This window comes from Halichoeres trimaculatus, unplaced genomic scaffold, assembly GCF_033239565.1.
Source record: "Halichoeres trimaculatus isolate MK-OKI-2021-1 unplaced genomic scaffold, fHalTri1.1 fHalTri1_scaffold_4, whole genome shotgun sequence".
In the NCBI taxonomy this organism is placed as follows: Eukaryota; Metazoa; Chordata; class Actinopteri; order Labriformes; family Labridae; genus Halichoeres; species Halichoeres trimaculatus.
Window position 1 is genome coordinate 23,358,154 of NW_027437182.1, and position 26,144 is coordinate 23,384,297.

Sequence of the window (26,144 nt, forward strand, 5' to 3'; positions counted from 1 at the left end):
TGAGTTTTTTCATTGTTTTACTTTGAATTTAAGAACTGTTCAAGTTTACAATAAAATGCTTAAAAACTATTTCGCTCTTACTAGAATTTTCGGAAGACAACTTTGGTCCTATGTTCTCAATTTACATCCTCTACATCAAAGAAGTCCTTGGCTTCAAATCTCTTAGTTTCACATCCCTCTCCTAGGTCACAAGTTTCTTCCAGATCAGGAATTTCTCTGGAGTTTTTTAATGAATGTTATACATTGGTATCCCCTTAATGACTTCACCAGCTTACATGGTGTCAATACAACATTAGTTTATCTAAATGGTTCAAACCAACTGAAGACTGAGCACGGTGATGCCACATTTTACTATATTCACTGAATTTTACATTTTTATTTGAATTCATCAGGATTTTTTTGAATGGTTAGTTTTCTGCTATGACACATGATCTTAGCCTCGGTCAGAGGCTGCTTTAGTTGCCACGAGTATTGGCTATAGTAGACAACCAACTCTACACTGAGCCACAGCCACCATATCGACTATTTGAGCAAACAAACAAATTGCTGAGAACAAACAGAAGACTTGTGCTTGGGGGTTCTTTGGCCACACCCTTTCAACATGTTAGCATTGAGACTGCTATGTGTTCCAATCTAAGCTGTTTATACTTTCCAAATTCTGTAGACGAGATGAGGTGGTGGTAAAACTTGACATCCATGGTTGTTTTGAGTCAGGATTAACAACTGCATACAGCTGTGGTGACAAACAGACTTACAGTAATGAGATCTCATCCTGCTGGGCTAAAAACATGAGCTGTGAACTGCCATATCATATGTGTCGGACAAAAATAAGGATTACTAGTATTATTATTACATTCATTTACAAGAAAAAAAAATACTAAAAGATAATATCTCACAAATAATCCAAATAGTTTACTTGCATTGAAACATTTCTTGACTAATTGCAGGTGCCACTATTTTAATTAAGACATTTATTCTTAATTAATACATTTGGAATGTAATACAAATGAATGTGCAATGGAAATGTAATTGAAATTAAAAGTATCACGTCTTTAAAAAGATGAGGAATTAAAAGATTTAAAAAATTGCTTTACATTTCACTTTACCAAAACACGAATCACATTTATCTTTTTAACAGTGTGATAAACAAAAAAGAATCATGTCTGACATTATTGTGAAAGCTCAAAGTTAAAATTTGACCTCTGACCCACAGAAGCAGAAGAGCACAGTTTCTTAAGTTGTGGGAGACTTTGTGCTAACTGCCACTTCTAAATTATTAACTATCATAGAGTTCAGTGGCTGCATAAACAATCCTCTCCACTGATGGATTAAGTTGTTTCTTACAGGAAAGAGGGCCTGAGTAACTGTACCCCATGTTCAAATCAGTCCCCAAATAGACCCAGCACTTAAACTAAAGCCTTGTTAATGAAAAACAGTAAACACAGGGATGATCAAATGATTCATAAGCTCGTATGGCGCCCTGGGTGCATCGTAGTACTGCAGGATTTAATCCTTTGTTATGAGGTTAGTTCAAAACACAAACAAACGATTAACTGGGTTGGTATGTGGGGCAACCCACTGGGAGCTCAGTGTAACAGAGGAATGTTAGTGCCGACGAAAGGCCACAGCAAGGAAACAGGGTTTGTAGCTTTGGAAACATAAGACAAAAATATGGCTGCTGAACATTTGCAATAACCCAAACAGGTTTCTATGGTGTAAAATCTGTGCAGGAGAAAAGGTCTGAGTGAGGTCAGTTAGCCACTTTCCAAAATATGCTCTGATTTTTGCACTTTGGTTGCAGCACAAAGAAGCACCTCTTTGGGACCAAGCTGAGCCGATAAACATAAATTTAGGCAAATTACTTTTCAAGCCTTGTTCTTACAAAGTATTTATCTAGAGTTTTTTCAAGTATCAGAAGCATTAATGATACAACTGTGCATAATATCCAATGATTTGCCACCCATGCACAGAAAACTGTACTTTGAGAATTTGACGATGTAAGAGGCTTCTTCTAAATAGACCTTGTGGTTGACTTCCAGTCACTATAAAAGAATTGAGCAGAAAAGTTTCTTCATGCTGTGTAAAATATGAATACTATGACACATTATAAACTAAATTCAAAGCTTGGTTTTGAAACTCTGGTTGATAAATGTTCGAAGAAGAGCGAGTAAGCATCCTCAAGCTTCTTTGGAAGATGTCAAAATGAAGTCACATGAAGCCTCAGTGGTGCCAGCAAAATGTGTGACAGGATTGGTGGGCAAACAGAAGTTTGTACTACTTCAAATAAAAACAGAAACAAAACAGCTTTATTGAAGTACTTATACACACAAAAAGGAGGCTCCATTACACTGCATCAGCCTCCCAACAACTCTGGTGAAAACGTTTCTCTAAAAGCCAGTTTGACAAAATGAGATGCAGAGATCTTTCGGAGACCTGCTTGCTAAGTGCTCATAATACAAGAACCTCTATGAGGACAATGTTAACCCTACTTTTGTAGGAACAGTTCATCTTCTCACTCTTTAGTGGTAAAGAAAGAATTTAAAAGAACACTAACATAAAAAAATAATAATAACAGTGCTTGCATGCATGACTGTGCATGTTGGTAAAGGTCTCTGCATGTAGTGTGAAGACCTCGAAGTCCACAGTGGTTTTATTGCACATTCTCTGGCTTTACTAGTGCTATACTGCCATCCATTCTTGCATCAGATGTAAAAACAGACATGGCAAAACACATCTCGAAAGAAGTCCAATGGGGTTGTGCTAAAAATAAAGTTTCATTTCAGACAGCGAATTGGCATTTGTATTGTGAAGTGTAAAACCCTTCACAGGTTCTCACAGGATCAAACCAGCTGCTTCACGTAGTTCCTCAAAAGGCGATTTTGAGAAGTCAAGATGTATGCTGGGAAGGCCATGGCCAGTTTGGGTTCATCTCCGCAATGATTTAAGGATCATCAACTGAGCAGAACAATCTTAAAAACTTCTCACGGTCCTCTGAAAAGTTATTTTGGTCACAAGTTATCCTGCTGTCACTTTTATCTTTGCATTTACGCCTGTGAGGCTGTTTCCATGTCTCTCTCCAAGTCTCTACACATCTTCTTGTGCTGCTCCATTCTGCAGTGCCTTTTTGCATAAGTTGGCAAACACCAAATGTGACGACAGACAGAGCCCATTTTAATGTCCAGCGTTCCTGCACCAACAGCAGGGGCAATGAAAATGGAAAAATACAAACTGAATTTAACACTGATGGGCCAAAGGCGCAAATTCTCAAAAATTGGCGAAAAAATAGTCTGGGAGTTCTTCTTTAAAGGCTTGTCGGCAGGTCTGGTTCATCACAAATCGGCTCCTCGCATAATAGACACTTTATGAATCATCTCTGTTTGATCTCATACAATACTCTCATTGGCAGACTTCTTCATAAGCTTGGTAGAGAGCAAGGAATGCTGGGAAGAGTTAGACTCCTTGGCTTCAGGAATGAGCAGAAGTACCTTTTGATTTGTTCTTCTCCACTCAGAGTACAGCTGACAGTGGTAGCGGAAAGACACCTGTGTGGACAACCAGACAAGGACCATAAAAGAAGAGCTTAGTCAAAGGCATTTATTTTTGTTTTTTTCAAAAGGTTGATAAAGAAATTTGAAAACAATTTATCAAATCTTTTTCAACAAACCAGCATGTAAACTTAAAACATTATAAAGTTGACAATGTGAATAACAAGGTTTAATTTCTGTGTAAATGATGATTACCAGGGTCCAAAGGACATAGATGGTGAAGAGGGCGATGGTGAGGGCTATGAGGCCGACAGCCTGCAGCCAGCTCCCCAGCTGGAGGTGGTCCTGAGCCCCCCTCAGGCAGAGCCAGCCTGAAATAGCTGCAAGGGGTGTGATAAACAGGAAGCACACCATATCACAAAAAAGTGTGCTCTTCTCATTACGAGGGCCCGGGTCCCGCAGCCACTGTGGGAGAAGCAAAGGTACAGGAACATTATAAAGAGGGAGAGATAAATGACTGGAGGAGAGATCTGAAGTGAAAAACAAACAGAGAAGAGGAATCAGAAAGCTAACCAGCAGAAATGATGAGGTGTAAAAAGCTACTTCACGCATGAGTTCAACTACGATCAAAGATTGATGCAGACAATGAAAAGGGCATTGACCTTTGTTACCTCTGTAAGGGGCCTTGGACGACGCTCGATGCTGAACTCTGTGTGGCAGAGCTCACAGTAGCTGGTGTTGGAAGACGACAGCCACTTCTCCAAGCAGCTCTTGTGCACTGTGCCCAGGGTGCCTGTGCAGTCACATGGAGACAGAAGAGTCTCACTGTTGCCTCCTTCATGGCAAATACGACAGATGGGGCCATCACTGAAACAGAGAAAAAAAAGGTGTTGATGGTTCTGATGAAACCTGGGTTCTTGCTTTGAAAATTCTGATTCTTGCTAAGAAAACGAGTTAATTCTCACGTTTGTGACCCCACAGGTTTGAGCACCGACGAGAGCAGCTGTCCATCTATGGCTGTGACCTGGGTGACATAGAGCGCTTGGCAACCTTCACCACCTGCCTCCTCCACGCTCTTCCACAGGCCAGTACTGCTTGCACAGTCACACAGAGAGCCAGGCAGATGGCAACAACCCCCTGTTGTCATGGCTACAGAGGCCAGACACTGACCATAGAAGTGGAGGTAAGGATGCAAAGGGTCAGGGTGATGGTTGACTTTGGAAGTTGGAAACACTAATGCTGGATAGCAGTGAGGGCAGTGGTTTGATTCTATAAACAAAGACAGAGACGGATTAAGAATGTTAATTACATGAATATCAGTGATGGGCCATATGCATGACTTCAGTACTGAGTTTAGGTGGTATTCAAAGGTCCCTTTAAATTAAGAAATGATATTTTCAGCAGCCATTCTTATTCTAAAAAATAATGATACAATCAGTGATGGTCATATTAATTTGTGCTGTTAAAATTAACTCTCTCTTACCAGCTTTTACACAGAGTTAATGTTTAGTTCTTATTATATGTTGTGATGGTTCTCATCTCCAAGTGTGCCTCATGTCCCAATCCTCCCCCTTATGTGAGAATAACTACTAACACATTTTGTCATAGAAAGCTGTTCTTTTGGGGGCCAGCCAGTGCTGCCAAAAGCTGCTGATCTGTTTTAAAAGCAAAAGTGATCGTCAGTGGCAGCCTATGTGACGTGCAGCAGACTGATAAACAGCTGTCCCTCCTCAGATAATGCCTCACTAAAGATATCAGCTCAGTCTTAAGGACATTTCTCCCTTTGCTGTAAGTTATTATGTACAGTAAATAGTACAACATGAAATAACTCTCATTAAGACTTTTGCGTATAGAATACCCATGTAGGTAAAAGTTATTTGGGGCGATGACCAATAAGTGTTGGTATGATGTCCATGATGTTTAAACTTAAACATGTTAGATGTTCGTTTGAATGTGTAGTTTGCATTTCTGTTGGTTTCATAATATTTCATATGACATTTCCACCATTTTTAACCAATTCAAGAATCAGTCCTATTAACCTTATATTGCCAAAGGTATCATATTTGATACATGCGTTTCAAAGACCTCAATCTCTTCAACATGAAAAAAGTTTCCTTAAAAAAGATCTTTTTGTTTGTTTGTTTTTGTGTATTCTACCTCCTTGAAGGTTATCATACCACTACAGACAGCTGAAGTTGTATTATGGCCCTTTTATGGCTGTTTGAGGAATCATCCACACACTTTTTTCAGGAAATTCATTGCTAATTTTCAAGTAGTTGGTATAAGAATTACAAAAAAAATTATTACTCATTTTTCAAAATAAGCATTCTCTGCACCCAATGAATGCACATTTTCTAAAAGCTCTATTAAAAAAGTGGACAAAACTGCCCAATGTGTCAGATGTGACAAAGAAAATATATCATTAAAAAATGATAGATCATTTTTTTGTGAATTTTGTTAAAAGGGTCAATAAATATCTAAGTTCCAAAAGATTAATATTCATTTTTCGATGGTTCAGGCTTTTAAGGGTTAAATTGTCAAATGTTGTAACAAAAAAGGCATGACAAGTATTACATAATTTACCCTCCTTGAAGTTATGTAAGTGTACTGATGGAACAAGTTATTTGTTATGAAATATCATTACCAAGTATATTTAAATTATTTTATCTCTTAACTTGATCATATGTTTTTGCTGTAGTGAGCAACCAAGTGTGACATAGACATCAGTGGTTTCTCTCTATTTTTGGATCAGCTGGTTCAAATCATTTTAAATTTAATTTCTGCAGTTTAGTAGACTGCCGGAGTCATATTCATAGAAACTTTTTTGGACAATTTCAGACTTAATGAATAGTATTGCTTACACCAACTGACATTTATGGCAACAACAACTTACCATGTCTTTCACTCTTTTCTTTTTTAAGAAATGACTGTTTAATCTTGATTTTTGCAAGGGCTGACTTCATTCTAAGAAAATAATTTGTACACTACAACATGTATAATATTATGACACAAGACACTGACTTCACATTGAGTCACCCATGAATCACCTGTACCTGATTAGTGGTCATGTGTAAGCGCTGGGACATTGCTGTTTGTAGAAAACCTGGCCCTGTAACTGCTTACACGTCACTGTTGAAGCACAGTATACACCCAAACCTGTACAGTAAACGCTTTTCATAATCTCATGTGCTAAAGACTGTTTTTGTTTTGTTGTTTTCAAACAGGGGCTTTAACATGACAGATGGAGCAGAAATGCTTGTGCTAATACACAGGGTTTTGCATCTTTGTTCTAGCTCCTTACAAATAATCATCAATACCAAGCCGTAGAATCACTTTAAGCCTGTGCTTTGCTTCTTTTCTATCTTTGAGTTTTATACACAAGGGAAACAATGTCAGCTGCTTTACAGCTATCTTTTAATAACCGTTTTTTCCCAAAGATGCACACATTTGTTGAAGCTTGATGTCCTGAGCGTAACTCTTTACAAGACAAATGTCTGATGACCTCTTTATGCATCCAAAGGAAATGGCTAACTGGTACAGCAGAACTGCTCGGTATTGTTGTTTAAGCATAGCGATTAAGGAATGGGGCCTATTTAAGAGGCACATTCCTTGACCCAGATACACAGAGGATAGCCCCAAAACAAAGACAACAACAAAATAATATTTCCTGTTTTCTGTGTTTCCATACGCTAGAATGCCACTAACGGACCAATTTTTAGATCTTATAACACAGAAACAAAACTCTTCAATTAGAAGGAATGTCTGAATGTGGCTGTGGTACATTAACCCTAGAATAGTAATGAACTTCCTGAAAACGTGCCTTGAAACGAAGTTTAGAAATGTAAGCAAAACTTATTTTTAAATGGACAGGAGGTTGATGTCAGTAAAGCAATCAATCTGATATTGCTCAGATTTGACTGGTGTGAACTACGGAAGCCGAGAAGCGAGTTAAATGTGTGTATTTTGGCAAAACCGACGCTATTTAATCGAGATATATGCCGTTATTGCCACAAACAGAAACTAGTTTCTTGTTTTGCATTTATGTAAGATAGAGTTTATGATTGATACTGTCAGCATGCACAGTCAATTTTAGGTCAAACTATCACGTACACAAAGATATTCAGTGAGTGCTGGACCGATCTGTTTTTGATTCTCTGATATCTGCTGTGGTCTGTAAAGAGTGAAATCAAGTGTGACCACACGAATCAGAAACTCATTCTTGACTTCTTCTAAATGATTAATTTTGGATGGTATGCTCAGATAAAGCGAGCTTTGTTTTGACTGCTGCTACAAAATAATTTTCTCGTGGTCTCAATACAATGACATCTAAAAGAAACCTAACACACAAATGGTCTCGGCTTCCGTAGATTGAAGATAGTAAAGTAATAAGCCCCAAAACTGCGTAACAGCATCGATTAGCTGTGTATGGTTGAGTTGTGGTGTCATATTTAGGATAAACAACAAGCTATCGCTTCTATTGTGTCTGCCAGTATTAATCTGTTTTCTTGCTGTCCAGTACAGAAACGATCAGCTGTGCCCGTTACATCTGTGTCGCCTGCTAGCTGTCACTAGCTACAGTAAGCTGCTAGCTCAGTGTAAAAATAAAATGGAAGAAGGTTACTCACCTTGTCTTCTTTAAGAGGATGTTTCGCGTTAACTGCAACCACTACCGGCCTGACAGCAGCCCCATATTTCCTCTCATATTCAGCTAGCTATGTTACAGTTAGCGCCATTGTACACGGCGCAGTGCCACTGGCGAGCAAATGATATGCTATGTTAGCTCAACCCTTAGCTGATAACGCTCTGCAGGCCAGGTTTCCTCTTTCCCAGGGCTTTAAATATACCCCAGAGGCTCATCATCAGCTGTCTGCCTCCTCCAAGCAGACAGGGCGGACAAGCGCAAAAAAAATAAGCCCGAAGACTAAAAATGTGATTGTGAAGAACAGCTTGCCAAAGGGAGGGGCGTTCACAGAAAACATCACATGCGCAACACGAAGAGAAATAATAGACATTTCAAGATTTCAAGTTTTAAAAAAATGTCAAAATACAATATCGGCTGTCATTTTACTTTTTAAATGAATAAATAAATAGTCATTAATAATAATAATAAAACTACGCGCAAATATTAATAATAAAAACAATACTTACACTACTACAAATAAAAAACATACATTTAAAACACTTGTACTTTAATTTCTGAACAAAATTGAAAAATTAAATATTTCTTGAAACCTGCTCCCAAGATGTTAATGACAAGATTTCATATGTTTTTCTAATTTAGTGAGTCTATGCCTTGTTTGTCACATGGACCATAAAAATATAACCTAAAGCACTTTTGTTAAGACATTTATATTGATGCTAAGATCACCCATCAGTTAAAACCAAAGCAGCTTAACAAGCCTCTGGCTGAAGTAGGCTTGAGTGGGTGAGTATTTTAGACTACATAGTCATATATTCTTTTCAGGCTTGAGTATTTTTTGTGTGAAAGTAAAATTTAAATTTACATATTTTTAAAATACATGTGAAATACACAAGTGAATGTTTTGCTTTAATCACTCAATAGTATTTCCACCAGAGAATTAGAGGACATACAAGTTCAGTCAAAATAATAATAATAATAATAAAACAGTTGATGAGCTTCAGTGTTGCTGGAGTTGATAAATGAAGAGCAATTCAGATTGATTGCAAACATCTTTATCTATTTCCCTTTAGCAGACATCACATTCAAACAGTTCAAACAGCAAAGGTTTGAAGGTTTGAGGACATGAGGAAAATGTTTAAGACCAGAAAAGGAACCACATTAAGTACTTTTTAAAAACCAGCCTTGACAACTAACAGGAAACTTGTTACTTGATCAAGGTGATGAGTGTGTTTTTAAAATATATCTTGATTTGTTTCACTGAAATATTTGGACACAAGTGCAAAACAAACAAACAAACAAACCCCTCCCACAAAGTTTAACACATTTTTTTATACGTATATAGCATTGAAATTGTTATTTCTCAACAGCTGGGATTGGTTTTCCAATTACAGCAATGAAATGCAACTCTAGCAGCCATTAATGCGCTTCAGTCAGAGAACCAAAAACTGATAACGATTGCATCCGTCTCCTTTGGTATTTCTGCGCACTAAGGTGAGCACACACACTCATACAGACACACACACACACACACACACACACACACACACACTCAAACACCAATAAAACACTTCACTTGTTTCTCACTAGCCCATATTAATTCAGACAGTCACAGCCAGTCCGATCCCTGGCTTGTGCTAATTTCATGCCACAGTGGGCGCAGGGCTCAAAGAGGAAAATTAAAATTAAAGAGGCAGATAGAAACTCCAGACATGAGTATATTTAATACCCAAATGGGGCCCACTTCTTACCTCCTCTCTACCCGTGCTGCATGATAGGCAGAATCAGGGCAACCAGACATGAAATTGGGGTTCTGCCGTAGCAGATCATGACAAAAGTTGATATCACTGAAGCTCAGAAAGGAAGAAAGGTAGAAACACTACTTAAAGCACTGATTCACACGCCCTACTGATCCCTCACCATTCCTTCAGCAGAAATGGGTCAATAGAACCACAATATCTAGTTTCATTAAAAGACGGTGAAGATTACTACAGTTTTAAGATCAACTTCATAATAGCAAAATCTTCCTCCCTCTTTATGCTTGATGAAGCCCTTTAGTCTCAAATCTCTAAACGTGGGTTCCTCTGAAAAAAACAGAAAGACAAATGAACAAGACAAACTATGAAAAGAACAGCAAAAAGGAATGGAAAATACAAGAGTCTTGTTGTTGGAGACTTCAGAGCCCACAAGGGTATCATGTTGACAGCTGCATGACAGCCGAAGTTAACCAGAGGTAAGGAGAGGAAAGACTGACAGAAAGTCAAACAGGATAAGAAAATAGGAGCGTCACAGGCTCTGGCAGCAAGGGAGTTTGCCCTTCTGCCCGTCTGTAGTTGGTGGGAGGCTTATGTCCACTACATTGTTTCCTGGAGACTCATCATGTGCAGATCTGTCTGATATTTGCTTCTGAGACACAATACGGTAGATTTCTATGAGAAAGAAAAGTGATAATTCAGTTACATTTTGGGGGTAACAGGAAGATGTACAGAAAGCATGTATTGATTTTGTCACTTGCACTACCTGTAAGGATGTTCTTGAAGGCTTCTTCTACATTAGTGGAGTCCAAGGCAGAGGTTTCAATAAATGAGAGTGTGTTCTTTTCTAGGGTTAGGAAGAAGGAAAAAAAGAGATTCACATATCATAGCAACTTTGAGAACCATGTCATAGATTAACACCTTGTGCTTCATTTTAGATGAGAGTCTATGATATGAATGAGGACCTGTTAATAAACATGACACTATTTAACTATTAAATACAATGCCATTCCCAAAAGGCAATACTCAATCTTTTACCTGAAAAAGCTCGAGCTTCATCAGTGGGCACTGCCCTGAGGTGGCGGAGGTCACTCTTGTTCCCAACCAGCATGATGACAATGTTGTTGTCAGCGTGGTCCCTGAGTTCTTTTAGCCAGCGTTCAACGTTCTCATATGTCAGGTGCTTGGCGATGTCGTAAACTAGGAGGGCCCCAACTGCTCCTCGGTAATAACTGGAGCCATATAAAAAAAGATAGAGAGGGGGAGAGAGTGATGAACCAAACATTGCTGCATTGTTCTTATTTCTTGTATAAATATTGTGTTGCACTGAGGAATATACTTTCTGGCGGTGAAATTACAAACAAGATGTTCAATGTCAGGAAATTAGACATCCCAAGGGACCTAATACACTGAAACAAACTGGAAATTACGATAGATCATTATCAAAAACAAACTGACGCTGAGGTGATGGCTCTGTAGCGTTCTTGTCCTGCTGTGTCCCATATCTGTGCCTTTATCGTCTTGCCGTCCACCTGAATGCTGCGGGTGGCAAACTCCACTCCAATAGTACTCTTGCTCTCCAGGTTGAACTCATTTCTTGTGAAACGGGACAGCAGGTTACTCTTCCCTACTCCAGAGTCTCCAATTAGTACAACTAAAATTGAATTACACAAAGCAAATAAACAAGATTAATCGGTTTATATTGTACATCTGTTGTGCAATTTATAAAAGTGCAATGCAGGAAAACCATGCTGAGGAATAGTTCATTACATATAATGTGTATAACATCTACGTCTTATAACGGAAATCAATTTCAGTTTTATATTAGTAATGAGACCCAATCTGTCTGTCACAAATGATAACAAGATGACTGTATGTTTTTCTATCCGAATAAGTGTGTCTTACTGCAGAGGGAAACAAGTAAGCGACCATGACCACAACAGAAAAATATGTCAACAAGTCTGTTCAGTAGCCCATTAGCCTTAGCTATAATCCACTTGTCAAGCCAGTGATCCTTCAAATAACATAAAACTGCAGACTTGTTGCGACAATAGACGGTTGTTCAGTAGTTTAAACTAATGTTAAAGTCGTGTCAGGTTATAGTGTTCAAGAGGGCAGTAGATACCATATTGGCTTAATTATTTAACTAGCCACTTACTTACCAAACGTTAGCCTGCTAATTCACTAGCGTTAGCAAAATGCTACCGCTGGACACGCAGATGTGTTACCTGTTTGACAGCCCACACCAATAAAGACGGGTGTAACGTTATTACACACCACTAGAAAAGCGTCAACCAGTAACTGACGTGACATGGTTTATTTGACAGTCCACGGCTGCCGTGTTATAGTTTACCACTCAGCTACTAGTTGCGCTAACTTTAGCATTAACGTTGGCTTAGTCGACTTCCTCTCTTAGTACCGCTGTCGCCCAACTTCATTAAAGGGCGATATGAGCATGCTGTTGTTCAAGCATCGATACAAAAGACATTACCTTTGAATAAGTAGTCATACTCGTCATCTCGAGTTCCCATTTTCGAGGACCAGTTTTATTATTTTTTTTTACTTTGCCAGAACTTTACTCTCCACAAACAACAACAACTCTTCTCACCGGCAGCCAGGAAGCACCGCCTTCAAGGAAGAGTAGCACGTGAGTTTGGGACCTTTGATTTTGACCAATTGGGTTGGTTATACCATTGAATGATAAGTAGAGTAACCAATCATCTCCGTTCTCTGATGCTGAGGCCCAATCATAATGTACAAAGGAGGACTCGGCTAACATTACACCCTTTGTTCTCCAAACTTCAACGCCCTTGAGTCTTCCCGTTGATTGGGAAACACTATGCTTGCAGTAAATATTTCTCAACTCCATGAGAAACTTACTGCCAGTACAACTAAGCAATTTTGTTTCCTCCTTGTAAAATAAGTTGTGGGCTAACCTGGAGAAGATAGGTCATTTACGACATATCAGGGATGCACTTAATATTCTTTTTTTTTTTTTTTTAATACTACAAAAAACTATGCTGTCAATTGTCATACAGTGTACCCACTATTTCCGAACTTAGGAATGAATGTGTTTTGTTTAGCCACACATTTTTTTTGTTTACAACTAACTAATTGCTATAACACGATATATTTAATGAAAAAGGCACATTAAAACAGCTGGAACTAAATGGACAAATTATGACTGCTATAAAAATCTTGCACCATCACAGACATAATGCCCATTTTAGATTAAAACAATGACTAAAAAAAGACACTCGCTCCATGGACTGCAATTCATAGAACTGCTTTATTTTATATTCATTCTGATTGAGTCCAAACACACACACATACAGCCATCTATTTATCCTCACGTATAAATAGATGAATATACACAGATATACATAAATACACATTTCTGATATGCATATTCATTTTGAAATCATGCTTTGTCTCTGTAAAGGACTCTCCCTATCGGATGAGGGCACACAGCGATTTGAAAACACATACACAACACAGCTGGAACAGTTGGAAGAATCCTTATTGATTTGCATGTACAGTAAAACCCACAAATCTTTGAATTTTGGATATCTTACAAAGAAACAGCTGTGGTTTATAGACCATCAATATACAGCAGCTGCATCTCATTTAACACACTGAGGAATATGGTACAGTAAATTATGTTGATTGCGATCATTTCTTGCCCAGCAGCAAAAATAAAACCAAATAAAAATAATATTCTCCGATTCAAATGGAAAATATATTTGTATATCTTTATATATGTATTTATAATTTTATGTACACATTCTCAGGAGCACAACTATGAGAAAGTAAATAAATACAACCGCACAAGTGAAGAAAAAAAAAAACTGAACCATAGGCCTACATGTAAAATTTCTCAATAAGGCAATAATAATGAACTTAAAAGCTAGACTGTACAAAATATTGCTGCTATGGTCTCCATCTGATGAACAATAGCAAACTGATATCAACTGGCCACTGCACATTATCATAATAAACCGATTTTTCTACTCAATAATGTCTGGCATTGATGTGTCCTCCCCTAAATACAAACACACATAGAAACTTATCAACCAACTGAAGGGACTGTTCCCAAAGACAGATTTAAAAAAACAGTTAGTTGAACTTTAACTTAAGTGTCCTAAGATGTCAGCCACAGAGAGACTACAGTTAACACTACAATGACTGTGATTGACTTCACCAACATACACACACTTGATAATCCAAACATAAATGCAGTCCAAAGATCAGTCTGTGTGAGCAGAAACGAGGATGACGTGATGAATGATTATTTGGCCTCGATCACTTGTTCATCTTCAGGTCCTCTTGATAAGTGCAAACAACATTCAATCAAATTCACAAACTGCTGTATCTCACCAAGTCAACACTGCAATGTACTGTGTTCATTCAAATATACAGATAACAGGAACAATATTGACTGCAAGTTCTACGACTGATGCTCTACATCTACAAACATTTGAAATGTCCAGTCAATTGATTTTTATTGTTGTGGGGCTAGAAGGGGACCAGATATACTGTATAAACTATTACCGATATGCTGATTATTTTCTAGCTACATGGAAATGAAATTATGACACACTTATTACAGATGGTTCAAGTCAATCTGTTGAAAAATAGGGCAACACTGGAAGACATTATGATGATTTGAGTATTACCATAATGGCTGACAATGCCTGCTGTCTTATTGTTGCAATGAATATCCCTTATTTTCTAGGGTGCTAAAGTCATAAGCCTCAGACATGTCAACAAGTGACATAGTGATAAAAGACACAACACTGAGTTTACACAGTTAACATATTGTAAAACACAAACTGAGAATGTAGTAAGAAGCTGCAGTGATGAATGATTATCAAAACAAAGGTCTTTGGATGCAAATGAAAAACATTTAAGCATTTCAGAGTGAAAAAGTACCATTGACAATGAAGATTAGAACAAAATACAAAGAAACACAATAAATAAAGTTCACAGTGGTAAAACAGCTGAAGAAAATTTCTTTAAAAAAAAATGCAAAAAAGTGTTTAATATAAATTATAAATAATGATGCTATGAAAAAAACAAGTTCAGACCGCGCTAAGTTCTTTCCTCAGTAAACTAGGTTTTCACTCCTCCACTCATTGACCTTAACTGCATATATTCACTTCCTGGAAACTTAAAGATGATAGAAGACTGGATGACTTTGATTGGCTGGGTGATGGTTGTCATTCTCAGTCTGGTTCTAGCGCTCTCTTGCCCACCTACTCTTGCAAGCAAATTTAAGCGTGCTGCTCTGCAGGAGGGAGCGGGGCTCCAGGACATGCTGAAGGACTGAGCTGTATGAGCTAGATCTTAATGTACACTGCCTAGTGAAGGTATTCATCTTTTGGAGGGTTTGTTACATAGTCTTTATACACTGAATCAAACAAGGTTGTTGAATTTACTCAGAGTGAAAAAAAAACTTTACTCTAACAATATCACTTTAAATAATCTTTTTAAAAAATACTCTTGGAGGGTTCCTCTCCATCAAGGTTTTATCTTTTTAAAAATAATTAATGGTGTATTTGAAAAGCCATTTTAAACCTTCTTTGATTTAGTGTTGAAGGACAAAACAAAAAACCTCAAAGGGGATGAATATGTTCATCAGCACAGTGAGATATTATGGCCTTCTTTATTCAAACAAATAAGACGGTAGGTGTATCTGCTCTACTGTGTTTCACCCATACACACTGTAACTCGACTGATATCATTTCAATTAGTTAAGGGTGAAAGGCAGGGATGGTTGGAAATCAGTGAAGTCATCACTTTCAGGTTTTTTTTCCTTTCTCTGGTAGTCAAGTCTCTTTTGCTCTCATTGTGTTCAGTTTCTGTATGCATGTTTAAAATCCTGGTTTAGAAAGAGATCCTGCTGCTACCGCTGAACTCTGGACTTCACAGCGCAGAGTCCTCCCCTCACTGACACGTTGACTCCTCTCTACCAGAGAACAAGGTTTACTGTTGGAGACAGACAAAAAAGACAGGACAGTAAACGAATTAGACAGGGTGTGGACAGCAAATACATTTCAATTTCCCAAGTTGTTAAATGTGTGTTTACACATGCATTTTCTCACTAACAACTGTGAAAGAGTGAGCCAGCTCATAAAGGTGCCTTTATGGAAAGGTGTGAAAATTGGAAAATAGAAGCCAGCAAAAATATAATGATCTCAGCACGTACTCCTACGTTGTAATGACTCATTTATGAATTATCTATAATGGAATAATGTTTTGGCATTGTCCCTCAGGCTGAATTGAAGTAGGTCTGTTAGTAATTTTGAAGAGTCTACAGTGGAAAAATATTTAAAACTTGGAGATGAAAGAAAGCCAACAGCTCTGATAGTTATTCAACAGACTGAATATTAAATTGGACCCCATGACTGGTAATAGACTGTGAAGCCATTGTGTCCACATCATTTCAAACATTCTTTCTGTGAATTTAGTTTTAATCAGTTGTATGGTGTTTCACAGTCATAAACTTTGTACAGTCATGTGTGTTGGTTTCAGACTTACTGTGACATTAGTCCCACAGTGATTCTGTGCTTTGCCAACACAACATGTTAGCACCATCAGATGGTCTTTAGGCTTCATATCTCACAATGGGAGATGCATGGTGTCCATTCAATATACAGTCAGTGGTTTGTATACGTACATAGCCAAACTGAAACATCACCAGAATGTGGGCAAGAAATCTGCTTGAACATGTCTAATGTAGAAATATCTTTGCAGAAGAGGGAACCAAAATGAGAAGGTATAAGAAGCCAGTCAGCAGCTTATCAGAGCATGACAGTGAAGTCGAGGTGGGCGATCGATCCAAATATCGATAATATCAATACCAACGTTGGTAATGACAACTTATGATACCAGTGTAAAAAGATTGATACACTAGTTTTTTTCTCCTCAACGCACTGAATGCTGCAGTTTTATAAAAGTGGCAACCAAAATGTTTTTTTTTTGTATTGTTTGCTGTATTGTTTCAGAACATAAATGTTTATCATGACACTAAAGTATTTTTATAGTCACCTTTAAACTTTGCCCAAATTCTGTCCTAGGTTTTTACAACATAAACAAAAGAAAAAAAATCACAAAAACATCAACCTTAAATATTAATAAGTATCGGTATCAGTAACAGCATGGGTATCGGCGATACTGGCCCTGTATTTACTTGGTATCTGATCGATACCAAAGTTCCCAGTATTGCCCACCTCTACAGTGAAGTATTGGAAAATACAGCTAAACTTAGAGGGCAAAATTCACAAGTATCTGGTTTTAATTGTCTTATTATTATAATTAACCTGACTAACAACAGCTTTTTCTGAGTTGTGCATACTTTCGAGTCTCTACTCATCCAAAATGGCTAAAAATTCAATTGCTCTTGAATCGAAAACCTACCAACTCTACTTTCAGTGAAAAAAAAAAAACATCCGTGTTCTGTAACATCTGAAAACTTTAAGTATAAAGTAATTTTCTCAGTTGTAACCTTTGCAGCTGGAGTTGAGGAGGTCTGAAGATGCATCAGAGTAATGGCTCCAGACAGGCTTATGCAGTAATGTGGTGTGGAAAATACTAAGCGGCTCGTTGTTGGAGGGACACAGGATGGCTGGTCGTGGACTGAATGGTCACACAAGCTGCAAGTGACCATTTCCACCCATTTTTAAAATGAGGAATGAATGCAGAAATGTAGGAGTGAGTCACTGGATGCTTAGCAAGCTTTCTCCTTGAGTGATCATGAAGTTCTGAATCTTTGTAGCTTCGTCTCACAGCTTCTAACTCACTTAAAGTGACATTGTTCGCTCTAGTTAGATTGAATAAAAGAGCATTTAACACCAAATACAACAAATTTTAATCTTTGTTTTAAGAATTTTCCTGCACTTTAAATTTTAGTCCGATGCTTCTCACTTACTGTCTCTCCTTCCCAATCCCCATCTGGCAGGGCCTTAGACTCTGAGCCATAGTGTAGCGGAGAGTACACCCAGGTCCTGTCCTCTGGAGGCTGTTTTTACACACCCACCACAGCAGAGGGGGACAGAGGAAAGGCCAGAGGCACAGAGACAAGCAGCAGGGGCAGGCAGGAGAACGACACAGGAGATCACAGGAGAAGAAAAGACAAGACAGGAAATGAAAATTAGGGATGCATATAGGAGGAAATGTTGCTGAGAGACATCGGAGTGTGAATCAAAAAAGTGTTAAAATGTTAAAAGCGTTAAAAAGGATGTGTAAATCCTTTTGGCGGTTAGGAGACTTAAACACAGAGATGAGAATTATTGTAAAGAACAGGCTGGATCTGTACGAAGAAGTGCTGTTGAGTATGTAAACATAATGATGGGTCTTGTAGACTTTAGATTACAGTATATGTCTTGGTTTTAGCCCCATTTGGACTTGATCCTGGGACAAGGAGTGGAGTGCACAAAGCGAGGGATGAGTTGCTGCATCAGCCAAACAGGGAAGATGAGGAGCAGGCAGGAGGAGATGGGAACAGGAAGATAGCCAGGATGCTGGAAGAGTCTGACAGATAGCATCCTCAGTCAAAGCAAAACACAGCAAGGGGATGTTTTTTTCTTTTCCAGCAGCAGAAGCAAAAAGAGGTCGTAGCGCGCAGTGCCTGTAAAAGCCTGGGTAGGTCGCATGATACTGAACGTACTGGCCCTTTAAGAGAGGAAAGCAGCTGCAGCATAATGTTTCTGGCTGAGGTGATGGAGATGTAGGATGTTCACACTCACTCTCACGTGCATACTGTGTATTCACACACTCACTTTCTACACAGATGCAAAGAGGGATAGGAGATTTAAAGGATGGATACAAGAGTAACAGACGGGCTGTCACATTAACAGTCCTTTGTTTACTCCCCTCTACATATCGCTGTCTTCAACACTGCAGTGAATGCGTCACACAAATCACAAAAAGCTGCAAAATAAAGTCTTTTCATCCATCACTTGCTTTATTAAACCATCACTAATGTACTGAGCTCTGTTCTAGTCTCATACTACCACAGAGAACACTCACATGACTCCTCTACCTCACTTCTCACTTACTGGCTGACTGGACTCCCAATTCCTCCTCTCTGGGAAAGGAGAGACCACCCAGGTCCTCCCATCAGGAAACTGACAACAACAAAGGGTGCAGGGATGAACAAAAAGAGATACTTCAAGTTGAAGTAACGTAGAGAGGGATGGAGGAGAACATGATGTCAACAAAAAGCATGCTGAGGTGAAAATTAAAAAACACAATTCTTTGCAAAACCCAGCAGAGATACATGAGATGGTGTCAGATAGATTCACAAGTCTGCCAGGCTCCCCCCCACACTACTATCTCCCCACTTTGGGTTGTCACAGGGCTGACAAAGGAGAAGAGAGGAGGCGGAGAAGGGTAGGGAAGATAAAGAGAAATAGTGAAAGCAGTAGAGGAAAGATTCAGGACTAGATAGATCAAAGGGATGAGGAAAACCAGGGTAAAAAGAGGCAGGAGAAGGTAAAAATGTGAAGATGAGACAGAGAAGACGAAAAAAGCCGAACAATCATGTGAAGAAGGAAAAGATGCCAGTGAGAGGGAGAGGTAATCATGAAAAGTGAATGTGGGGACTGATGAAAGTGGCTGAATAATTCAGTCATAAGCCGCTATGAGGAGCGTGTGAAGTGACCAAAGACACACACACACACACACACACACACACACACACACACACACACACACACACACACACACACACACACACACACACACACACACACACACACACAGGCAGACTTACATCAGCACACACCTGGGTCCCTCTATGTTGTGAACAATCACCCCACTCTCACAGCTAAATCATGTGTCATGATATCCTGAAATTACTTCATGAAATGCTGCCAACTCTCAAACCAAAACTCAGACATAAGATCTCACGTCACTTAATGGACTGAGAAACATACTCAGTCCTGTTACATCAGCTGTGTGCAGAGAGACGATGATGCATCAAAAGGAAGACTTAAAGAAATGAAACAAGTGAGGGTGTAGGAAAAGGACTGTTACCATCTTTTTTGTCTTGTGAGCAAAACATCAAGCTCCAGCTCCAGTGGTTCTTGTTTCAACTCAAACAGATGCTGAATATTTTTGCATTTGAGTTTTGCTAACCCAGAATCCCCATTGGCCATATCAATAAGCATACAAAAGAAGAATGATGCTTCAATCATTATTCTTGATGTTCAGACTATAAAAATGCATCCTGCTTTAGCTCAAAATTTCTGAAAACAATTTCAATTACGAGCCAATGCTGTTTTTTCTTTCTATACCTACATGACAATTCTCTCCTAATGCTGCATGGCTTGAATGATTCATGACATGTATTAGTGCAGAAAAACATTTTGTGAAAGGGCAATATCAACCACATGTTCTTGTTCAGCTGCTCCAGAAAGGGTGTCATTCATTAATAGGGCTAAAAGTAAATCATGGCTTAATGAAATCTATTTACATTGTCACTATTAAGTTTGAAAAATTCTAATCAGGCCGTTTATGCCTGTCACCGATTAATCAACATCGGCCAAAATGTAGCAGATTATAAAAAATTTTGCTCCACGGAGACTCTGTTTCTCCTGTTCCTGTGTTTCTGTGTGTTGGGCTGCACGCTGCCCAAGTGCCCGCCCCCTCCGTCCACCATTATGTAATGTAAGACTATAGAATGACGTTTTACCATCGTGTTAGTTGCTTTTTTGAGAGTAAAACAGAAATAAATGCAACTGTTATTTCACACGTCCACCATTATCTAATGTAAGACTATAATACAGTGTTTTAACGTCGTGTAAGTTGCTCATTGTGTGTTTACAGTTTGACTTTTTTTTTCCACTTACTGTATTTAAAGTTTGACTTCTTTGTTTATTATTGTGTTTACAGCTTGTTCTTATTCATCATTGGGTTACACTACAGTTCTTATATTGATAGTTTTATAATTAAAGTTCCTTGATTTAATTTAATAGTGTTCTGTCTCTGTCTTGAATTATATGGATATTATAATAATTTGTCTTTATATACAGTATATATCCTGTGTATATCAATGAATTTATTTTATACATCAGCCGATAATTTCGGATATTGGTCGATATATTGGATATCGGCTTTTTTTTGGTCTCAGTTTCGGCATCGGCCCCCAAAATCCCATATGGGTCGGGCTCTAAAAAATATAACAATAATCAAATATGAAAATTACAGGTCAGAGGATAGTGTTGTTGCTCACCACTCTGTTATGAACATGGTGGTTGAAAATATTCAAATATAAGAGCTTCAAACAAACTCATAGATCGGAGATGTTAGATGAAAGTCGTAGAAACAGAAAGGGTTAAAAAATAATGTTTAATGGGTTCTTGATAGTTTGACTCTTACAGTTTTGCTTTTTAAGTGATTTGGCATGTTTTTATGTTATTATTTAAGTTTTAAAATAATTGCTTTCACATGCTCTCCTAACACCACCTGTAGGTTAAGTTACATAACAACCAGGTGCTGATTAAAAAAAAAAAATTATGACAGGACACTATTTACATGATGTAGAGCAGTGGCTCTCAAATGGGGGTACGTGTACCCCTGGGGGTATACAAGGGCACGTCAGGGGGCACGCAAGATTCAAAGATATTATTGAAACAGTATTGGAATATTTGAGAATCTTCAAGGTATGGTATGTAAGGCTGAAGCCTGACACTGTGGTGGTTTGTCGGACAGCTGATCAGGCTTTTCAGTTAGTCTCTTACTGAAAGTCACTTGTGACTGTACTGCCTGCAGCATGGTTGTGTCACACTTGCAGATCCCTCTTAACTCATGCAGTGCCATAGAGCCCCTGCTGTGGTGTAGTGGGAGTGTGTTTTTCTCCTCTTTTGCATGAACTGGCAGCAGCCAGTGCTGGTCAGATGATAGGGCTGTTAAATAACTGAAGGAGCTCATTGACTAACCTGTTGGCCATTAGGATCTCTCATGCTGCATTAGAGGGTGTTTGATTCCTGACAGGAGACACCCAGCAGGAGAGCAGCCAGGTGGGATCACTTCTATCTGTAACTGTGATCTCCACCTGACATTCATACGTTCATCAGAGGTGTGCGTTTGGCTGTATCCACACCTGCAGTCACAACACTGTTTGCTGATAGGTAGTTTTATTGTAGCCTGATATTTTTAACTGTAGTTGTTGTTCATACGAGCTGAGGTGTGAGTGTCTGTGGCCTTGGTGATGGTCATATTAGACAGGTTGATACCTGATATGTTATTGTTACTCCACAAACGCGCCACACTGGAGTACACACTGCAACACACTGTGTTCAGCATTTTGATAAATATGCATGCTTGCGTTGTTGATGATTGACAGTTTTTTCGTACCTATGCCTTAATTGTAGAGATGGATTCAGCAGCCAGCTAAAAAGTAGTCTGACATACAAGTCTCCAAACCAGCTGCTAGGTTACACGTCATACTTTGCCATCAGACATGAAAGCAATGTCAATCTTGTCAAACAACTTTGCAAAGAAGCAAACATGCATATTTTCCAAAAAAGCTGAAGTACCCTTTGGAGTGAATGCACCACACGGCAAGCAATAACTGCACACGCTCTTGTTTCCATACCAGCCTGAGGTGCTACTTCCTCTCTGTAGTCCTTTTTCTCCTCTGTAGGGAAGCATCAAGATGCTAAGACCTTGGCTTATTTGAAAAGGACAGTAATTTTCTAAAAAGTATATTTATATTAGCAACTATTCCTCAATAAAATGATCAACACTTTGACAGAGGTTCCATTTCTCCATAAAAAAGCAAAGTCAAGTGGGTAATTTATAGGAACTAGACCCAGTTTGAGCTGTATTTACTTCAGACTTCAGAGATATATCATCCAGAATAACTTCCAAATGTTCATGTCTGTTTATTTTTGTATGTGGAGAGTTTACTCACAAAGTAGATGTCTGTGATTGGCACGTCATCCTCGTCATCGACTGAAGCCTGGCTGGTGCACCCGGAGCCGGACACCTGGCTCGCCCGGTCTGCCTCCACCACCACCGTCGGACTGGTCGGGCCTTCCTTAGCTGCCTCTGGTGAAGAGAGCGCGGGTGGGGTGGTTGAGGAGGAGGAGGAGGGCATGGCAGGAGAAGGGGCAGTGGCAGCTTCAGGTGCTGATGTAGAGCTGGAAGGTGCTGCTGCTGCAGCTGCATCAGGAGCCTCTGTCGCCGCTGCTTCTTTGACCTCACTGTAAGGAGAAGTGTATGAAGAGTTCGTGTTAACTTCTTTTTTCCAAAGTCTACCTCTTGGGGCCCCTGAGACAAACCAAGAAAAGTGGATCTCGCTGTGATAGGGTGTGATGAAGGTGCCATGTTTCTGTGAATTTTCTGTCACGAGGGAGAACAACTTGGGACTTTTTGTTTCCTAGACTAGCATAAAAGTTAGATTTTCTGACCAAGTAGGAAGAAAACTTCATGCTCTCTTTAAATTTAATGTGGAAAAAAAAAAAAGAAAAATTGAGATTCTAACTTTGTCCTTTTTTGCGCAGTTCAGGTCAATATACATTTTAGTCTCTACTTTTATGCAAAATGTTTTACTTGCAAACTCACAAAGTATTTAAATCTGTTTAAATTTCACTCTTTATACTTTTGCTTGTGTAATATCTTGTTTGAATCGCTTAGCCTTGACACTAACCTAATGCTGTTGCGCTTTGTTTGCTGATTTACCAGAGTAAGGAAGGGTTTTAGATATAGTATAGATAAAAGATAAAGAATAATCCTTAATCCAGGTCAAGTAAAAAGAAAACACTCTTACTTTAGCCACTATGGCTATATATTTTAATTGTCTGCCGTAAAATGAAAGGGCCATAACCACAAAGTAAAAGGAACACAGTTTGTAAATGTACCCACTGTGATGATGACAGAGGTGCTTGATGGATGTTTAGTTCTTTGACAGGCAGCTATCTTAATTTTAAATGATTAACAGTGAAAGCAAACTTTTAAGTGTCTTACTGAATGTGTTCTCAAATGTCAGAATGAAATACTCTGTAGACAAAAAGCTAGTTACGGTAAAAAAAAAACCTGCATAAAAATTTGCAAACATTAAAAATTAAACACCTCTGAAGCTGGTAAATGGGCAAAAAAATCATCAGTGAAATTGGAGAAAGATGCCTGAAGGCAGTGGGAACCTGTTTCCACAGCACATCTGATGCAGGTTACGTGATAAAACTACCACTGCACCTCTAAACTGACAAAGTCTGGTACAGGGCTAAATTCATGAATTCTGAATGTTGAGCAGTCCACCACAAACATTTTGTCTCATCATCATATCCTTCATGAAAATGAAACAGAAACTTGCCAGAGAGGATGTTTGCTTGTCATCATCTTGTCTTCATCATGGACACATCATGTCAATGAGCATTTATCGTCATAATTTTTTAAACTTTAAACACTGAAAACTTGCTTTGATAGCTCTTAAAAATGAAATCCTGCCTCATCTTTGTTTCAACACATTTATATCCTGTGTGATCTCTAAGTGATTAAAAGAACAATATTATGCAAGTCACTATTACAAAGAGTTAGTGTTGTTTCAGCCAAAGAGTGGAAGAAACGAGAACAACAAGCAATGAAGACGGTAATGACACCTTCACTAGACTAAGAATAGTAAGCTGAGTTATAAGGAAATGTGCAGACATCATTTTCATATTCGACATTTTTTTCACGAATGCCATCTAATCACAATATAGACGGAAGAGTTTATTCCTTTTATTATTATTATTTTGTCCTTTTTTCATTGTAAGGGCGCAAAACAAATGGCAATAAAATGTGATTACAGTTAGACTAAAGATGAGAGCCTACTCTAGCTCCATTAACAAAAAAAACAATGTAGTTATCTCACACACACACACACAAACACACACACACAGTCATAAACAAACACAGCAGCTGCTGACATTAAGAGCCATTGATTGGGTCTCTTCACATAAGCCACTTTTCTGCAGCCGGGCAGAGCATCGGGACCAGGCTATTAGAGAAAACAGGCTCAGACTGAAATTCAACAGCTGTGTGTGTGCGGGGGTGCTTTTTTTTTTTTTAGCTTTAGCTGCTTAAGCTCTAAGATTGGCCAGCTGGCTGTGTGCTGTCACAATCCTTTATTGTTCCTGGCCAGATCACCAACTATTAGGACGGATTGAGACCCATCCACACTGCTTTCTCAGCTTCTGTGTTCAGGCTTAACTCCTCTAGAGGAAAAGCAGTTGGCCGCCGAGCAAAAAAAAAAGAAAAAAAAAAGCAAAGTTGGCATTCCAGAGAGGAGAGATTGGCTGAATAAACGGACGGGATAGGATAGTGGTTGCTATGCAGAATGTCTCTCTTTTATTTAATTCAGATGTACATTTGAAACTGTGTACACTCTGTCTCTGTTTATCAGGCACTCCATCTTTCTTTGGCTTTTCTATTTTCCCCCTGCATCTGTTTCTGTCCCCTCTCCAAAGACTTTCTTACATCTTTACTTTCTCCTCTATTTATTCCAACATTTCATTTTCTCTCCATTTCTTAGATTTCACATGTTTCACCTCCTCAGGTGAGTTAGCTTAAGATGTTGAGATAAGTCTGATGGTGAATTCAGTCATCTGTTACAGTTTCGCCCCCTCTCACCATCCCCCGCCAGCTCCTTCTAGACCCTCAGGCCATATGTCTAGCCAACGCCCTCTCTGCATCAGACCCAATTATTCAGTTGGTTTCCCTCAGTAATCACAGCCTGATCCTTACTGACCTTACCCCAGCAGCACAAATGTGAGCTCAACTGTCAAGTTCCCATCAGCTCTGTTTGGTTCAGACTACTTCCTGAAACTCATCGTCGTTAGAGATGTAGTGCTTCTGACTTATGTTTCCTCTTTGCTTTTATTTCTCTGCAGCATTTTCACTTTTAAATAAAGGTAAAACCCAAAACTAATTTACCTTAATTAAAAACCAGGTGATAACATGAAAAGAGTCAGGTCACTCCAGCTTAATGGGAGCAGCCCAGGGCCTCCAGCCTTTCTGCCCCACTGCCCTACTTCTCCAGGCTGGTTCCCCCATGTCAGAGCTCCCTCTGCCCCTTACAGTGTCACCCCATTTAAAAACACACTACTCACACACACACACAAACACACAGCATGATCATTATGCATGTGTGCACTCTCTCGTAACCTGACGGCAGCAGCCTGCTCCGCTTAGTGTAGTAGTTATCAGACTATTACAGGGGACCCCAGAGTCCAGTAAACAAATGGGTCAGGCTGCTGTCTGTGTTCCAGTGTGTGCCAG

At 38.9% G+C, this 26,144-nt stretch overlaps 3 protein-coding genes across 5 annotated transcripts in view; all 3 read right to left on the minus strand.

Moving 5' to 3' along the window:
* Positions 1–1,014: 1,014 nt before the first annotated feature.
* marchf2 (membrane-associated ring finger (C3HC4) 2) lies at positions 1,015–8,465 on the minus strand. Of its 2 annotated transcripts, none has more exons than XM_074668547.1 (5): positions 8,111–8,465; positions 4,451–4,754; positions 4,148–4,352; positions 3,741–3,950; positions 1,015–3,542 (listed from the first exon to the last, which is right to left on the minus strand). In XM_074668547.1, exons 2-5 carry the CDS (start codon positions 4,630–4,632, stop codon positions 3,384–3,386), a joined length of 756 nt encoding a protein of 251 aa, XP_074524648.1. In that variant the 5' UTR covers positions 4,633–4,754; positions 8,111–8,465; the 3' UTR covers positions 1,015–3,383. The 2 variants fall into 2 exon arrangements, with proteins under 2 accessions (XP_074524648.1, XP_074524649.1); XM_074668548.1 differs by having other exon boundaries at positions 1,017–3,542; positions 4,157–4,352.
* A 1,753-nt stretch (positions 8,466–10,218) lies between these two features.
* Positions 10,219–12,522, minus strand: LOC141789207 (ras-related protein Rab-11B-like). The gene is made up of 5 exons (XM_074668551.1): positions 12,370–12,522; positions 11,337–11,532; positions 10,917–11,110; positions 10,645–10,725; positions 10,219–10,553 (listed from the first exon to the last, which is right to left on the minus strand). The coding sequence occupies exons 1-5, from the start codon at positions 12,407–12,409 to the stop codon at positions 10,411–10,413; spliced, it is 654 nt and encodes a 217-aa protein (XP_074524652.1). The 5' UTR covers positions 12,410–12,522; the 3' UTR covers positions 10,219–10,410.
* A 646-nt stretch (positions 12,523–13,168) lies between these two features.
* The window catches only part of pip5k1ca (phosphatidylinositol-4-phosphate 5-kinase, type I, gamma a), a 59,474-nt gene continuing 46,498 nt past the window's right edge, over positions 13,169–26,144 (minus strand). The window contains exons 16-18 of one of the 2 annotated variants that reach the window (XM_074668029.1): positions 22,798–23,089; positions 17,809–17,898; positions 13,169–15,866 (exon numbers count right to left, since the gene is read on the minus strand). In XM_074668029.1, coding sequence (XP_074524130.1) covers positions 15,864–15,866; positions 17,809–17,898; positions 22,798–23,089 — 385 coding nt within the window. In that variant the 3' untranslated portion in view covers positions 13,169–15,863. The remainder of the gene's footprint in view (positions 15,867–17,808; positions 17,899–22,797; positions 23,090–26,144) is intronic. The other variant, XM_074668030.1, reaches the window with a different exon arrangement.